We start from the raw sequence: 18,742 nt of genomic DNA, 5'->3' as shown, positions 1-18,742 counted from the left end.
TGGGTACCAAGTGCATTACTTAACTACTTAAGTAACTATTCCACCATAACTTCAGAACAAGAGTGAGTTATTTGGTTTGGGGCTTTTGGAGACGGGGGGAGGGGCAGGGGGCATTTAAAGCCATTCCACTTGTGAATTTGAGTTTTGATTCAGATGAATTGGAGAATCCAGAATAGGAATCTAATATACAGGAATATAGAACAGACACTATAATGCAGTACCCTAGGAAATTGTTGCACTATTATTGGCCAGTTGTTAGGGTAGTGGGGGGAAGGGGTGTGTTTCTGAAACTGTAACCTAATTTTTCTGATCTCAAAAGTTCACGTTAGTTCTGAGATGCATTGAGGTTTGTGTCTGTATTTACTGTGACTTGTCCATCTGTGGTAACCCAGGAAGGATGGGCTGAGGGGAAAAAATCTAAGTGTATGGAATTAGCAGGTAGTCCATAACTTAAACTGAAGTGTTACAAAACAAAATGGAAAGACCTTTATGTACACAATAGTGCTAAATTCAGAACCCCCATCATTCTGATAACAAAGTCCCAGAAAATAAGAGGGAAAGTTGAAATCCCCCATAATGAAAATCTGATGGGCCCCATTTCAAACTCACAATTGGAAATTGCTGGGAAAATTGGGGTGCAAAAAATCAGACCCCCTGATTTGAAGAGTAAATACGTGGGATCACATGACCCTTAATCTTATTCAGCCACACCTAAGATGCTGGAAGTAATTTCTTAGAAGGAAATCTAAGACTAAACCAAGTTAATTTTAGAAAATGATCTTGATTCCAGCCTGTTGCAGCACCACTTATGCATGTAGGGGTAGCTGACCTTGAGAAGAAATGATCCTTGAAAGGAAGGCAAGGAGTGGAAGTACCCCCTCCATCAGAAGAGGGTAGCTTGAAGACCCTCAGGGAGATGTGCTGATTCAGTACATCTTGCTGGCATCCTAGCCCTCCCTCTTCACATCCAACCTCACCCACCTTCTGGGCAATGCCGTTCAGCTCTAGGATTGGGGAGTACGGGCTGTGGGAGGCTTGAAGTGTTATAGTCCTGCAATGGGTGGACTTTCTGCCACCAGGACAGATGAACAAAGCTGTGTTGCTGGAAAAGAAACTGGAGAGCTAGGGCACCTGAGTCCTGCTCACATTGCAGTTCGTGTGAGTTTCAGGGGGTAGGAGTGTTGGCTCCATGTCAGTCCAGAACATATTGTGAAGAAGCTTTGTCTTCTCCTTTCACATCTGACCTTTATATAGCTACACAAAGATGCATTGACTTTAGACCCTGGAAAAAACACAAAACTGCTGCAAGGGGAGAGGCTTAACATAGGCCTAAATTGAAAATAAAATGGGAACTAGGACACTCTGTATGGTACCTTAAAGGAGCAAGGGGAAATTTTGTAAGTTTTCAGTTTTATTCAACAGTGGCATATAACAGGACATTAAATATTTAAGTTTTATCAGGAGAAATTCTTATCCAAATAAGACACTGGTTCCTAACTGAAAGGGAAAAGGTACTGGCTCCAGTCAATTTGTTAGCAGCATAACTTCCAACTGATAAAGGTTTATCATGTAACTATGTATTATTCCAAATCGGTTTAAAATGTCAGTTGAAACAGGAATAAATGTCTAGGGCTTTTAATTAAAAATGAGGATAGATCATGGAAATGAGTCTTTGAAGGATAACTCCTAGTAGATAAAACCCAGAAGATGAAGAATCTTCTGTTAAAAGTAGGCCAGTTACTCATCAAGGCAGAAAAAAGGAGTCTTATCTAGTCATCTTAACATGATTCAAAAATACAAACGCATGGCCAGATGGCAGCATTCGTGGTTATAAACTAGGTACTGGTACTACCACCCTCCATTGGGTGCCCTCAACTCCCTTTGACGTCTCTGTGTTGTGGGCACATGCTGCCTCAAAGATTGGGCCCTTCGCTCTATGGAAAATTTGAAAAATAGCAATTAAAGTCCATTGTGAAACAGTGCAAACTTCTGTCTATATCCATACAGACTTCTGTGATGATCACAACCCAGCAGTGTGTTTAAAAATAAAAAAAATAAATGTTTGAATGAAAATGAAGGGGTAACATCCCTAATTTGCCTTGAAAAGAGTAGAGGCTGGTGTATAAACACTCATACTTAACTCTGCCAATGTACCTCAGTCCTAAATAGCAACAACTCTGCTATAATCCAGCCTTGAACCTCTCTCTCTTGCTAGAGACTATCTGTACTAAATTGTGTGGTGGCTATTTTATATGCTCCTCTCTGTAGGTGACCTACGGGAGATTTCAATATGTATCTCTGGAAGTGGAAGACTGAAAGTCTGTTTTAACCATTTAATCTGTTATTTCAAAATCATAACAAAATAGAATACAATGCTGTGCAAAACCAGTTTAATCCTATTTAATTTATTTAGGAAGTATGTTCTTCAATCTCATAATAGGAATCTTTATAAAAAACATAGACTCCCTAAGCCAAAAACTTAATAATGCTTTTGAATAAAACTATGAGAGCTTAGCAGGAACATTCCTGTCTCTGGATTAAGTTTAGAAGTGTGTGCAACAAGAATGATGTCATGGTGGGAGTCTGCTATAGACCACCGGACCAGGGGGATGAGGTGGATGAGGCTTTCTTCCGGCAACTCACGGAAGCTACTAGATCGCATGCCCTGATTCTCATGGGTGACTTTAATTTTCCTGATATCTGCTGGGAGAGCAATACAGCGGTGCATAGACAATCCAGGAAGTTTTTGGAAAGCGTAGGGGACAATTTCCTGGTGCAAGTGCTAGGGGAGCCAACTAGGGGGAGCGCTTTTCTTGACCTGCTGCTCACAAACCGGGTAGAATTAGTGGGGGAAGCAAAAGTGGATGGGAATCTGGGAGGCAGTGACCATGAGTTGGTTGAGTTCAGGATCCTGACGCAGGGAAGAAAGGTAAGCAGCAGGATACGGACCCTGGACTTCAGGAAAGCAGACTTTGACTCCCTCAGGGAACAGATGGCCAGGATCCCCTGGGGGACTAACATGAAAGGGAAGGGAGTCCAGGAGTGCTGGCTGTATTTCAAGGAATCCCTGTTGAGGTTACAGGGACAAACCATCCCGATGAGTCGAAAGAATAGTAAATATGGCAGGCGACCAGCTTGGCTTAATGGTGAAATCCTAGCGGATCTTAAACATAAAAAAGAAGCTTACAAGAAGTGGAAGGTTGGACATATGACCAGGGAAGAGTATAAAAATATTGCTCGGGCATGTAGGAAAGATATCAGGAGGGCCAAATCGCACCTGGAGCTGCAGCTAGCAAGAGATGTCAAGAGTAACAAGAAGGGTTTCTTCAGGTATGTTGGCAACAAGAAGAAAGCCAAGGAAAGTGTGGGCCCCTTACTGAATGAGGGAGGCAAGCTAGTGACAGAGGATGTGGAAAAAGCTAATGTACTCAATGCTTTTTTTGCTTCTGTTTTCACTAACAAGGTCAGCTCCCAGACTGCTGTGCTGGGCAACACAAAATGGGGAAGAGATGGCCAGCCCTCTGTAGAGATAGAGGTGGTTAGGGACTATTTAGAAAAGCTGGACGTGCACAAGTCCATGGGGCCGGACGAATTGCATCCGAGAGTGCTGAAGGAATTGGCGGCTGTGATTGCAGAGCCCTTGGCCATTATCTTTGAAAACTCGTGGCGAACGGGGGAAGTCCCGGATGACTGGAAAAAGGCTAATGTAGTGCCCATCTTTAAAAAAGGGAAGAAGGAGGATCCTGGGAACTACAGGCCGGTCAGCCTCACCTCAGTCCCTGGAAAAATCATGGAGCAGGTCCTCAAAGAATCAATCCTGAAGCACTTAGAGGAGAGGAAAGTGATCAGGAACAGTCAGCATGGATTCACCAAGGGAAGGTCATGCCTGACTAATCTAATCGCCTTTTATGATGAGATTACTGGTTCTGTGGATGAAGGGAAAGCAGTGGATGTATTGTTTCTTGACTTTAGCAAAGCTTTTGACACGGTCTCCCACAGCATTCTTGTCAGCAAGTTAAGGAAGTATGGGCTGGATGAATGCACTATAAGGTGGGTAGAAATCTGGCTAGATTGTCGGGCTCAACGGGTAGTGATCAATGGCTCCATGTCTAGTTGGCAGCCGGTGTCAAGTGGAGTGCCCCAGGGGTCGGTCCTGGGGCCCGTTTTGTTCAATATCTTCATAAATGATCTGGAGGATGGTGTGGATTGCACTCTCAGCAAATTTGCGGATGATACTAAACTGGGAGGAGTGGTAGATACGCTGGAGGGGAGGGATAGGATACAGAAGGACCTAGACAAATTGGAAGATTGGGCCAAAAGAAATCTAATGAGGTTCAATAAGGATAAGTGCAGGGTCCTGCACTTAGGATGGAAGAATCCAATGCACCGCTACAGACTAGGGACCGAATGGCTCGGCAGCAGTTCTGCGGAAAAGGACCTAGGGGTGACAGTGGACGAGAAGCTGGATATGAGTCAGCAGTGTGCCCTTGTTGCCAAGAAGGCCAATGGCATTTTGGGATGTATAAGTAGGGGCATAGCGAGCAGATCGAGGGACGTGATCGTTCCCCTCTATTCGACACTGGTGAGGCCTCATCTGGAGTACTGTGTCCAGTTTTGGGCCCCACACTACAAGAAGGATGTGGATAAATTGGAAAGAGTACAGCGAAGGGCAACAAAAATGATTAGGGGTCTAGAGCACATGACTTACGAGGAGAGGCTGAGGGAGCTGGGATTGTTTAGTCTGCAGAAGAGAAGAATGAGGGGGGATTTGATAGCTGCTTTCAACTACCTGAAAGGGGGTTTCAAAGAGGATGGCTCTAGACTGTTCTCAATGGTAGCAGATGACAGAACGAGGAGTAATGGTCTCAAGTTGCAATGGGGGAGGTTTAGATTGGATATTAGGAAAAACTTTTTCACTAAGAGGGTGGTGAAACACTGGAATGCGTTACCTAGGGAGGTGGTAGAATCTCCTTCCTTAGAGGTTTTTAAGGTCAGGCTTGACAAAGCCCTGGCTAGGATGATTTAACTGGGACTTGGTCCTGCTTTGAGCAGGGGGTTGGACTAGATGACCTTCTGGGGTCCCTTCCAACCCTGATATTCTATGATTCTATGATTCTATGATTCTATGATATCTCCCCATTGTGAAAGAAGCAACAAGAGTGTAACACGCGGGTGGTCTTAGCAAAGCTAACTCTCGTCATGTGCTTGGCAACTTGCTAATGGGCTCCAATTCTCCACTGCCTTATACCTTGGATAGTCACTCACACCTGTGCAAAGCAAATGTTAAGCGGCTATACAAAGTGTAAGACAGCAGAGACCTGAGACCCAATGTGCACTTGTTGGAATAGCATTGGAATCACTAAAGTCATCTACCAAAAGACTATGCCAAACCACTCTGATGGTGAAACTTCTGTTCACCTCATGTCCCTTTAAATTAGTGTCCTTTCTAGTTCTCTGGGACCTAGACAACAGGTGCCTTTATGCCTTTCAAGTATACTAATCACTTGTAGAATAGCTGCAGTCAGTACTAAGGTCTCTGGGTCATGTCTAGAAACTACACATACCCACTGCACGCAACAGAATATAAAGAGCAACAATATTTTGAAGGAAGAAATGAAACTGACAGGGAGACAAGTGGACTGATTTGGTGAGTTGGTGGGACGGAGATCAGAGTACAGTAAGGGCACTCCATGTCCAATATTTGCCTAAGGCATGAACCAGAGGCCAGCCCTGCTGTAGTGAAATAGAACCAGAATAATTCCATTAAAAATCAGTGATAAGAGGATTTAGCACACCAGATTGCGGTAGTGGATTTCTTAAAGTGCACTCGACATTTGAGACTAAAATAGGACGCTTTTTCTGAGAGAAGACTAAAAGTTTCCAAAATATTTATTTAATAGCTTCTGCTGTAAATACCATATGAAAGCAGTGTGATTTCTTTACGATGGAGGTCAGTTGAAAATTTTTTCCTTCCATCTGTGTTCACTATGAAATTCTGGGAGGAGAAAGACAACTAGAAAATAAGCAGGGTTTAGTAAAGCCCCCTTGTGGACAGTGTTGTATCACTAGACCTTTTAAAATTCTTGTGTGCTTTTGTATGTCCTCAAGTTCACACTTGTCATCAATGACCTCAAAATGTATCTCCCACCATTACCCAGGAGAAACAGGTATTTCTTAATTTAAATTTTGTTAAAATGGCTCCCAAACTGTACCATTTAACTCAAATCTTTCTCTATAAACATGTAAATTACCTGAAAAAGACTAAACTCTCAATCTGAATTTTTATTCAAGCTAATGTTAAAATTATATAATGCACAGGTTGAGGGAATTGCATTGATACAGTTGGGTATAGGGCAAAAGTACGAAGTGTGCTTTAAAAATCATAAAATACATATAATACATAATCAACAATAACCCAAATGTAGATTGATAAATTTAATTATACAGTTTAGGTGTCAGCATCCAAATATTAGGATACATCAGTCATGAAAAATTTTACAGAGAGTTGGTTGTAGAAAGCAAATATAGCAATGAGTGGAGATTGTCCCTCAGTCATTGAACATTTAGGACTGGTTGTCCCTCAGTAAATACAGTACATCAAAGAAGTATTTATCTACGTATTGCCCTTAGCCAGAAGGCCAAGAAGTAATAATATACTGGCACATATGGAAAAACAACATCAAAACCTGAAAATAAGTGCATATTTCTAAGTAGAACAAACTATTAGGATTCTGTACCACATCGGTACCTAGGCTCATAACTGACAGCATGGTACAAAGTTGAGTTTAGAGGTGCCATACTACAGAGAAAGGGGTCCCTTCTCCACATCTTTGGCTATCTTGGCAGCAGAGAGATTCCAGAGCACATTCAGAGCTGAGGTGGGAAAAGATAGAATTTCAGAGTTTTGATCAAAGTTCCTTAGTAAAATACAGTCTAAATACTACGGCTGCTAACTGTAGCTTGGTGCATAATGTTTGCTGTGTCTTCCTCCATGGCAGCAGCACCACCAGCATCTAATGACATCTTCCTGAGAACCAACAGGTTACAGAGAAACATGTCAGAATGTCTGTCTGCCCCCAGTAAGTTTAGCCGAGAATATACATTATTCTTGATACTAAATGTATACAACACTGATTTCTAGTTTTAGGGTTAAATTCTGTCCTTGGATACATGTAAGTTCCATCAACTTCATCTGATCCTTAGGCTGCTGTGAGGCTAAATTTCTTGTTTATGTTACAGCAGTGTCCAGAGGTCCCACCAAGATCAGGGTCCCATTTTGCTACTCATACAGATTCATAGTAAGAGACAGTCCCTGCCATGAAAAGCCTACAATCTAAACATACAGCACAAAGGATGGGATGGAAACAGGTGCAGAGAGGTGATAGGATTTTGCCCCAGGTTGCAGAACTGGGAATAAAATACGAATTCCTTGACACTCCAGTGCTTTTCCCACTAGACCAGTGGTGGGCAACCTGCGTCCCATCAGGGTAATCTGATTGTGGGCCGCGAGACATTTTGATGACATTGACCATCTGCAGGCACGGCCCCCACAGCTCCCAGTGGCCACGGATCACCGTTCCCAGCCAATGGGAGCTGCAGAAAGCGGCGGCCGGCACGTCCCTGAGGCCTGCCGCTTCACACAGCTCCCATTGGCCAGGAACAGTGAACCACAGCCACTGGGAGCTGCGGGGAGCCATGCCTACGGATGGTCAACATCAGCAAAATGTCTTGTGGTCCGCAATGAGATTGCCCGGGTGGATTGCATGCGGCCCAGGGGCCACAGGTTGCCCACCATGACACTAGACTATGCTCTCTTAGTTTGACTTCTACTTTCCATATACCCTGCAGCATACTGAATGACACCAGGGAAAGGGGTTTAATAACTTCCTTATTTTATGTTGATAGAGGTATAGAATGTGCATTGATGGGTATGTAGTGATTTCAAAAATACCTTAACTGTTTGGAGATGATCACTGAGATCAGGCATGTATAAATACTAATTGATGACAGCCATGAATGAGTAGGACATAAGCCTAATCACCTGGTTACAATAACATAGTAACAGTGTTCTTAGTTACACCTGTGTAAATCTGCAAAATATAGAGCTCCAGTCCCAGTTACTGCTCTGATAAATAACAGCTTTGGTGGCTAGGTTCCTATTTCTTTTTCAAACTCACTACCCTATTCATTTTTTTCCAACTTCAGTAGCCAGTCCTGATTCTCATACTTCAGCAGAAGCTTTGCATGAGCAAAGCAAGCAGCATTTGACCCCAAATATCTACTTAAACTAAGTACAATTGTACACCTCTCGGCTGAGAAACCTAGAGCCCCGTTTAAAATCTGGGGTGTGGGTGGTTTGGAGTGGCTCAGCCCTGAGGCAGGCTGAAGAGCTCAGTGAAGTTTAACTGTTGCTCACATCGCAGAAGAAAAAAGACAGGTCATTTCCTTTTCTTTGTGTTGAATTTTCCTCATCTTACCCATCATGCGAGCGCTCCCATTAAAATTGCATGAATAAGCTGAGTAGGATGTGGTGAATCATAATGCTTTAACTATTTTTAAAAAACTGTTTGCAATCATAAATTAATAAGGGCTTGCTGTACCTAGCAAGCAGGATTATGTCTGTGATGCAAAGCTGTATTGTCCCCGGGGGAGCTTTGGGAGGGATTGTGCCTTGAGTACAATCCCTCACAGAAGCACAAAACAGATCCTTTTGTGCTCCCACCGTACACCAATCAGTGGAGTTCTCAGGGAGCTGCCGGTTGCCTTTCTGTATCTCCTCCATGGAGTGACTTGTGACCACAGGGGCACTGAAGTCCCTGGGATCTAGAGGAGTGTAGGGGCCATGACAGAGGGAGGGAAGCTTCTTGTGACATCTTCTCCCCCTCCCACTTCCCCTACCCCCAATAAACCTTTGTGGTCTAACCAGGTACAAACTGACCCCAAGCAATTACACGTATGGACTTAAAGATTACAAGATGTAAAAAGTGGATGGTCCATATTTCTGTTCTTGTTCTATACATGGAACTCCCATTGGCTTCGGTGGGTGCTCCCTTTATAGAATGACAGGAAATGGGTCAAAAGGAGATGGAAAAGGCTTTTTACCTGCCAACCCCAGAGTTCAGGATGTGTTGTTTCTCCTGCAGCAGTTGATGACATCCTAACACCTTAAGCAGCACAGGAGCTGCATTCCTACGCTGTAACAGGGGAAGCAGAACCAAGGGCCTGAACTCAGGTCTTGGTAGGTAAGTGAAGAAGCAACTGATTTCAAGCAGCTTTGTTTGAAAGTGTATATCTTTGTAATGTTTAAGTCTTAATATGTAATCTGCAATATTTGGAATTTTTTATTTTGGATTTTTAAAAGAGCCCTTGAGTTCACTTATAAGTGCTGCCAAACTGATGATAAAAGTGTTGATCACGCACCTGAGTGAAGAAGGGGTGGAGGGAAACCTTATTTATAGTTAGAGTGACTCAGAGTTGGATTTCTCTTTCAGTGTGAGTGGAAGATACTCAATTCAGTCGAAGAGGGAGAAACTTTTTTATTTAAACTCTTTATACTTGCAGCTATATAAGATGATCAGGGGTATTGTGGATATTTGATATTCAAAATCTGAGCTACATTGGTTGTGGGTTTTTTCCATTGGACAAACTGTTCATGTGGTATGTTCCAGTTCCCAAGCCTAACTCTTACAATCAGATTTCCCATGCAAATATTGATGCCATTCAAAATTTGCTTCCTGTAAGCATCTTCCAGTATTCAATTAATTGTTTCTATAAATGTTCCTGCTCGTAATTTCACCTGCTAGTATGTTCATGGAAAGCAAAGAAAAATGAAGCAAATGCGATTCAAAACAGGAACAAATATTTGAAGATTTTTTTTTACATTTTCATCTAGCTTTGAAGATGTATTTATTTATTTATTTTAGAAAAGGAAAGTCATTCTTCTCTCAGCTCCTAGTTACAGAAGGCTAATGGAAGTCTTTCTACTGAAAAACCAATAAGTTTTATCAGTTTGAAAAACTAATAGTACTTGGCATATGGACAAAAGGGCTTACCACTTAATGAAGTGTAATCCATTTAGTACATTATTTGCTAAGTTGGCAGTACATTAAAAATAAAAGTCAGTTTTCAAAGTAATGTGTCCAGGAGTCCTCACAAATTTGGTTAAAGAGGAAAGGATTCCTATGGGACAGCTACATGCTAAATCTTGTAATTGAAACCACACAACATAATCTTAATGTAGGGGAAATCTTGTTCCTCAAAGAATGAATGAATCCCCAGCATTGCTGGACATTTTTGTAAGTGCCCAATAAAGTCTCTCTCTCCCTTTTCTTTTTTTTTCTTCCTTTCCTCTTACTTGTTACCAGTATTATTCTGATTCCACCTAGGGCAATCTTTCCAAAAGTGACCTCTAAATTTATGCCAGTCTTTGGGAGCACAACTATGAACTTATAGTAAATTGCATATGGAAATAGCATCTGCACCTCCTAATCTGAGTTCTGAGGCATGCAAAAATTTGTGACCAAAAAACTCTCCCAAAACTGGGTTCATATTTAGAGGCTGGAGTGAAACCACTTTGGAAAACGTAGCCCTAAAATATACATACCCCATACATTGGAGCATTGCTATAGTCATTATTTTAAATTAACTTTCTCTAGACAAAATAAAGTGTTGTACTACATTGCAGCCTCACTGTTAGGAATGAAGATAGAGGGGATAATGCAGGACGGTCAACACATACAACCAAAATGGAGAGTATCCAGGTCATAGAGGAATGGTAAGTTTGTCATGTTAAGTCTTCCAGTGCTCACAATAGCTATCCAGTAAATCAAATGTCTGTATTTCTAACTTGGCTGTAAGTAATATCAGAACCTCACTTGATCTGAGACTTCTAGGAACTTATCTGATGTTCCCTTCTTAAATCTTTGGATAAAAGGCAGTAAAATCAGACATGATGATGAAACGCGAGTAAAGGCATTCCAAGTCCTATCTTACCTACAAAAATAACTGTTTAAATACAGTTGTGAAATGTTGTTGCCCAAACATGTGGGGAGGAGAGAAGATGGGAGTGGAGGAACTGTCACTACATATTTTCTGGCCCTCCTTCCATATACACAAATTCAAAGGTCATGCAGTTGCTGCTCCAACTTTGAGTGCAACTGCTTCTGTTCCAAGACCTTGGGGAGCAGTAATTTTTTTCCTTCTCGTTGCAAAATTCCCTAGCGTCCAGCTGAGTTATTTGGAAGATGCTGAAGAAAGGATTTTAGCTTTAACTTACTGAACTTGAGATTCTGCTTATTATTCTCTTCTTAAATTAATGTAACTCTTGGGCATAGTGCCATCTTGCTCAGATATCTTCACCAGACTGTAATATTCATGAAGCAAGGAATGTCCAGTTTTAGAGCAATGAGTTAATGGTTACAAAAAAGGAACATAATGGATGAAACCAGATTCAATGCCCTACTCAATCCCTAAAGTCTGAATAAATTCCAGACTCTTTATCCTACTTCTACCTGTTTCTGAACTTCCTGGAAGTGCTGTCTTGTGGACACCACATGTATCCATGCCACAAACTCCTTTAGCTTTAGTGGAGTTGCTTCTTATTTTCACCATTCTGAGAAGAGAATCCTGGCCTCTGAGTCCAAGAAATTATCACTGACTGACAAAACAGAAAATATGGAGTCTGTATTACTTAACTAAAAAGTTATACCTATTTTGCTTAGGATAGCTTTCTGGAAGTATAAATATTAAATAACTTGTGAATCCTATATTGCTTGTAAAATAAAGGTTGAGTAAATGGATTTGAGCATGAGACATATGGTTGAATACTGCTTATTGTGTGAGATGTATACTCAAAAGCTTATAAACACTGGAACTTTCAGAGGCTTCCATCATGTAGGAAGGACAGGATGAGTACCCAGTATTAAATTTAACTAAATGTAATAGTAGTTAAATAACTTGAATGACTTAACCCTCAATTTTATAATTTATATATTAAACAATGTAGTCTTCTGATCTCCTATCCAGTGCTTAAAGTGTAACAGACTGGGAATAGCTTTCTTCTAAAGGTGGGAATGGTTTGGGTTTTTTTCCCCTTCTTCTGTATCCAATTTTGCCAGTAGCATCTGCTGTTATCCATCAAATTGTGTGCTAATAGATTATCATTCAGATCAGTAGCACTAAACAAAAGGAAGCTTACCAACTCTTAGGTACTAGAGACATATGCTAATTTAAAATATCTCTCAATTGGTATTTTGTTGGGTCTCATTAGTATACCCTTGGCTGTCAAAGGCCTCTTTGTTCTTCTCAGCCCTGCTGAACCAAATAATGCAGATGCACCTGATTGTCCTAGCATCTTCAGAAGCAAGCAGTGACATCAGATGTCACCTAAACCAGCCTTGAAAGAGAATCCATTATCAACCATTCAGAATCCAATCTCCTTTAAGTACAGAGGCAGTAATTAAATTCTGCTGTGTCTTTGCACTATGTCACTTTATTCTTGAGTTTTATGGGTAACAAATAACATTAGCAAAAAATCAATAGAAAACCAGGGTACCCTGCCTCTTAAAATAAGACAAATTTAATTGCTATTGGGATTATGAACACAAAAGTGAACACCATGCAAAACTTTATAGTTATGAATGAAATCCCCATTGCTTTAATAGTTCTTGACTACAGTGTAACTGAGAATTTGGCCCAATGTATGTAAACACTGTTACAAAAACAGAAGCATATTCTAATGATACTTTTTTTGCAGCCAAAACCCTACTGCAGATGAAATTATGTCTTGGGCTCAGAATTTTGACAAGATGATGAAAACACCAGCTGGTAGGAACCTTTTCAGAGAGTTTCTTCGAACAGAGTACAGTGAAGAGAACCTGCTTTTCTGGCTTGCGTGTGAAGACCTAAAGAAAGAACAGAACAAGAAAGTTATTGAAGAAAAGGCGAGGCTTATATATGAAGATTACATTTCTATACTTTCACCAAAAGAGGTAAAGCTGGAAATACTGAACTTTCATTTGCCGTAATCAAGGATGGCAGGGCTACAGGTTCATGTGGGGGGGGGGGTCAGAAAACATTCCTGATGTGCTAGATCAGACAGATTCTTCACCCTGAGGCTCGCTAGCCAATGAAAAGGAGCCAGGGTTGGGGTTGGGGGCATTTGGCACCATTCACTCCAGCTTCTCAAATCTCCAGGTAAAGAAGCAAGGCTCAGTGATCACAAGGCCAGCAGTGGTATGTTGTTCTCTGCTTTGGTAGTGGAAAATTCCTTTTAGAGATAGGGAGTAAGCCAGGGAAGAAGGCTTGAAGAGATGGTGCCAATCAACAACTGTGACATCCCATGTCTGGTGTTTAATTGGAAATGGAGCCATGGGACATGTTTATGAATAATCTCTAATAATACTTAAAAAGTTGTGTGTGGAGTGATGTCCTGCAATCACTGTTGGGGTTTGTTTGCTTGTTTGTTCTCAATATTTTAGATAAAAGCTTGGATCGTGTTAAGTACAATTAGTTCCTTTACTTTCCCTACACTTTGAACAAGATCCTCAGCTTTTGTAAACCATTCTAGCTCTAAGCCAATGGAGCTATATTGATTTATACCAGCTGAGGACTTGGCCCTATACATTTATCCTCCAAGATGGTTTCTAGAGGTAACTGCTTCCATTGTCATTATCTTGCTTTTCTTCTGTCTTGTAGTATGTTATGTTGTTTTTGAGTGATACGACTGTCAGTATAGTAAGCTAATAATGTTTTTCTCTTTCACTTATTAATACTCAGATGGCTTTCTAAGCCATCATGTAGCCCACAGCTCTCTCCAGCTTTTAGGACTGCTGTAGCATTTGAGTTTCATCATGCTTAATAGCTCAAAAGTGGTGACAAATTTCATGCTCAGTGTACATAAAGTTTCCAAGCAGATCCCCTTCAGTTTCAATGGCTATCCCAAATCATCTCCTGTCATTACTGTAGATCTTAAGAGGCAAGAAGGGGACCTCTTGAAATCACTTAGACAGGGGTATGTGGGCTGGGAACCTTTGCCCCAGCTACTATGCACCCTTTTCCCTATGCTGCTATAGGTTTGTCTGAACTATAGCTGTTTACAAACCACTTTAGTGCAAAAGTTGTGTAGACCAGTGTGATGTTCCCCTGGTGTTATCTGGACCGGTGATCTGCTAGGTCACTCCAATCCTCGACTCTAGGTGCCAGACTTACCCTGCTCTGCTGTGAGAACCCCCACTACTGGGCTGTTCACACACAGCCTCTGGCATGTAAGCTGCTTGGATTGTGCAACTGAATGACACTAACCAATATCTCTGGGCCCAGACACAGCCCTAGGAACCTCTGTCTTGCAGTGTCCAGTTATGTCCACTTGCTGATGCAAACTTATATGAGTTTGTCAATTTAACAAAGAAATTGATATGTACCAGGCTTGTTGTCCCAACAGGAGTCTCTGACACGCTTCAAACCAAACTCACTGTTTCAGGTAGACTAAACAAACAAATTTGTTAACTACAAAAGATAGATTTTAAGTGATTATAAGACAAAACACAACAAATTGGATTTGGTCAAATGAAATAAAAGCAAAACGCATTCTAAGATGATCTTAACTCTTTCAGTGCCCTTACATACTTAGATACTTCTCACCACAGGCTGGCTGTTTGTTCTTCAGCCAGGCTCTCCCCTTTGATCAGCGCTTCAGTCGCATGGTGGTGATGTCTGTAGATTGAGATGGAAGAGAGAGGAAGAGCATGGCAAACGTCTCTCCCTTTTATCATGTTCTTTCTTCCCTCTTGGCTTTGTCCCCTCCCACCACTTCGGGATCAGGCGAGCATTACCTCATCAAAATCCCTGACTGACCAAGGGAAGGGGGGTGACTCCTTCGAGAGTCCAAGAGATCCTTTGTTGCTGCATAGGCCAGTGTCCTTTGTTCCTGTGATGCTGGGCTGAGTTTGTCCCATACATGCCCTGATGAGGTGTGAATTGCCCCTCTGTTTCTGGAGAGTTTTGCCTGGGCTTGTTTTAAGCCAGGAGGACACATTTTCAGCCTCATAACTATATACATGAAATTACAACCTATAATATTACTATAACGACAATACTCAGTGCATCATGAGCCTTCTGAAGACACCCAACATGACAAGTTTTGCACTGGATACCACACAATCATATTATAAGGATGAATGTGGGGGTGCAGGGTGTTCCCTCAAGATACAGAGTGTCACAACCAGCAATCAGTTATCCATATAAACTGCAGTCATCTTTGCCTGCACACTTTACAGGATGATTGAGAAAATTCTAGTCAAACTAGATTACAGGTGTGAAAGGTGACTCTTTTTTTAAATTCTATAAACTCAACCAATTTTCACCAGAACACTCACCAGCAAATATCTTCAATAAGGGCTTCTTGATACCACTTTCTCTAACAAAAAGGATTAATCTGCTAGCTGCATAAAATGGGACCCTAATGCTGTTAACTTCATGCACTCAAAGGCAAATCACCCAAAGGAAAATCACTTAAAGCTAAGAATTTCAGGTCTAGGATAGAGAAGTACAGCTGGTCAGGAGCTGAAATCTGCCCCAAGCAAATTCCAAGGCTGCAATACTGCCCTTTGCAGCTGCTTCTTCACTACTATAATTCAATACACTATCTTGTCTACAGCTTTAGCTATGCATGTTGCATCACATAGTGCTGTGTGCATGATAGGACAGAGTTCACAACAGCCATTTATATGAAAGTACATAGTAAACAAGACAAAATATTCTACAGAGTAAATATAACTAAGTAATAGGAAAAGCGTGCTGGCATACATAGGAATCTGATATTTGCAGTTAAACTGGCATCATAATAGTGCCTTGTGATTAACAAATGATTAGACTATAGAATGTATCTTGGAGAAGAGGACTTACTCAATACAAAGATTAAGCCAATAAAGATGTATTAGACGATTATGACAATAGTACAAGTACACAAAAAATGGAAAAAATACAAGGTGCTACATGTAGCTCGTAAGGCTGTAAAGAAAACTTGCATACTGTCTTAACTATTCCAGTATTGTATTTGGTAATATATTTAAAGACTTTATTGCAGTGCATATGCAATATTCAGTCCTGATTTTTTTTAATGCTTAACCATACACTTTTAACGGTCTTCTAACATCAGGGTGTCGCTGCTGCTTTTTAGTTTATATGGACTAAATATATTTGGACAATATAATTTTTTTAATATGGGTAAAGTGCAGATATATAGAGCCAGATCCTCAGCTGATCTAAATAGCATAGGTCCGTTGAAGTTCATTGCGTGGTTCAAATAGAAGGATCAAAGCAACGAATTGTTCTTGGCTCTTCCATATCAATGCTCTATCATTTTTCTCCACAACTAATATTTTCCTAACTGGACCCATTTAGTTTTCCCTCTTGTAGCCATATTTTACTTAATCTGATATGAATCTTGTGTTTTACTAGAACATCAGGGGCAATGTGCCTCTGTCCTTCCTAGGTGTCAGAGTCCATTACAAAAGGAATATAAGGTCAGAAATTCAAGTGGAAATTTCAAAATTGCTACCAAGTTAAATATGAATATAAAATTGCCTAAAAGAGGAAATTACCAGAATCTAAAAGGCCTTGAATGGAAGAAAAAAAATGAGACTTAAGACTAATAGCAACATTAGCATAACAATAAAAAAACAAAACACTTTTGGCAATTTGTGACTAGTAAGTATAGTGTCAAAAATAAAACAAAAAAACCCAACAACCATGGTACAGCAAGCAGAAAATTTCAGAAGACTGAACAAAAGCAACTAGGAGAAAGCATTTCAGCCAATTAATGAGTCATCCAGTATTTCCCAGGAGGAATATCTTTAAGTTTGGAAAAACTAAGTAAAATGATCAATGTAAAATGAAATATATATGGAGAGATCCATGTTAATGTATAGCTTTAACTGCCCTGCATTTTTGCTGTGAGATAATGGCATCTTTGTCTCATAATGCCTCCTCATGTGAACAGAAAGAGCAGGGCAAATCAAAATGTGTTTGGTAGGCTCAGATTGTAGTTTTGCCCAGATTTGTATAAAATTGACTTTTGAAGAAGCCGAGTACACAAAAAATATAACTGACAAAAGGAAACTGAGCTCTTGGTGCTCTGTAGATTTTTTTTGGGGGGGGGAAGATCTATAAAAATAGATATTTATATGGCCTTTTCCAAATCTGTTGTTTAACAGACATCTCTTTCTATTCTCTTCAGGTTAGTCTTGATTCTCGGGTGCGAGAAGTGATCAACAGAAACTTGTTGGATCCCAGTCCACACATGTATGAAGATGCCCAACTTCAGATATACACCTTAATGCACAGAGACTCTTTCCCAAGGTTTTTGAACTCTCAGATGTACAAGTCTCTAATCGAAAGTACTGTAGGCTCTACTTCTGAAGCTTAGTTCTAATTTTTGGATGAAATAATTCGGGTTTTTTTGTGGTGGGTGGGAGGGAATAAAAGTAGTTTAATAACATCTGGCGCTGAGTTCCTGGAGAACTACAGTTTAGCACTACTCAGGCTACTGTGAAGAAAACAAATACATATTATGGTCTCTGTCCACATTTTTACCAAGGTCCTCCTTGCTTGAGTTTGCGGGGGAGGGGAACAATGGATTTGCCAAAAATACGTTTGTTTCACACTCCTTTCACTTAAATGCAGTCAAGATTGCAATGATGTATTTGTAGTTTTATGAACAGTCTCCTTGTGTATCCTCACACTGCATGTGCAAGATAAAATTGCTTCACATACCAATTATTTGTTGCAATATTTAATTCAATAACATAAATTATATCTGTATTTAAGAACTTTTTTGTGCAATACAGTCTTATGGTACATAGAAATAATTGCAGCAAACCAGAAAGGGGTTTGCATTTTTTTAACATCACTAACATAGAAAAAAGCCAATTTTTCACATGTAGCGTTATTCAACATGCTCTACTGAGTACAATACATTGACTTTTTGAAGCCAACATTTCTGTATAGGAAAAAGAGCTATTTATCACTGTTTATTTAAAATAAATCAAAGTGGGGATTCCTCTGGTTGTTCACTGCCAAAACTGGCATTTTCATTAGCGTCTGCAATGTCGAAAAAAAAGAAAGCACAAACCACTTAAAGGGATCCATGTCTGGGTGACACGATTTATGCGCTGATATTGTTTAATTGTTATAAGAACAAAGATTTTCAATGTACACTTCAGATGTCAGATACTGTAATTGATTTATTAAAGACTGGTGATCCAGTTCTAACACTGTTGTCTAATGTTATGTACTTCAGCAAAAAAAAAAAAGTTTATAATTTAGTTTTTGAATAAAGAAGTTTAATAAAAGATTGCCTACATGTAGCATTTTAGAGCATTTTAGAACATTTTGATGAATTGCATCTGTCCTGTAAGATATTTTTCTTTTAAAGAGAAATCTAGTGAAAAGATTGGTTTTTTTTAAAAGTAGTAATTTACAAAGGGGGAGGGGGCTAAGGAAGACTTATCTCCGCTTGTAGTCTCTTTGATTTTGAAAAACCTCCTTGAAAACAAGGGGTTGTGGAGATTAATGTTCAAGGGCTTGTGATCTTACACTCCTTACCCAGGCAAAGCTGTTGAAGTTAACAGGTGTCTTTCCTGGGTAAAGAATTCTGAATATTAAGGGCCCAGTACAATCAGAACTAAGAAGGCAGCACAGTGCTCAAATCACTTTGCTGCCAAGCTATTTTTTGCAGATGTCT

The 18,742-nt window shown here is 40.4% G+C and overlaps 1 protein-coding gene across 3 annotated transcripts in view; it reads left to right on the top strand.

Moving 5' to 3' along the window:
- RGS17 (regulator of G protein signaling 17) overlaps positions 1-18,109 on the top strand; it is a 77,995-nt gene extending 59,886 nt beyond the window's left edge. For 2 of the 3 annotated variants that reach the window (XM_038396218.2, XM_043511222.1), the window contains exons 3-5: positions 10,685-10,774; positions 12,755-12,989; positions 17,237-18,109. In XM_038396218.2, the coding sequence (XP_038252146.2) occupies positions 10,685-10,774; positions 12,755-12,989; positions 17,237-17,425 (514 nt within the window). In that variant the 3' untranslated portion in view covers positions 17,426-18,109. The remainder of the gene's footprint in view (positions 1-10,684; positions 10,775-12,754; positions 12,990-17,236) is intronic. The other variant, XM_043511223.1, reaches the window with a different exon arrangement.
- The last annotated feature ends 633 nt before the right edge of the window (positions 18,110-18,742 follow it).

The sequence above is a fragment of the Dermochelys coriacea genome, chromosome 3 (assembly GCF_009764565.3).
Source record: "Dermochelys coriacea isolate rDerCor1 chromosome 3, rDerCor1.pri.v4, whole genome shotgun sequence".
NCBI classification, from domain to species: domain Eukaryota; kingdom Metazoa; phylum Chordata; order Testudines; family Dermochelyidae; genus Dermochelys; species Dermochelys coriacea.
This window is presented reverse-complemented; position numbering and strand designations above follow the sequence as displayed.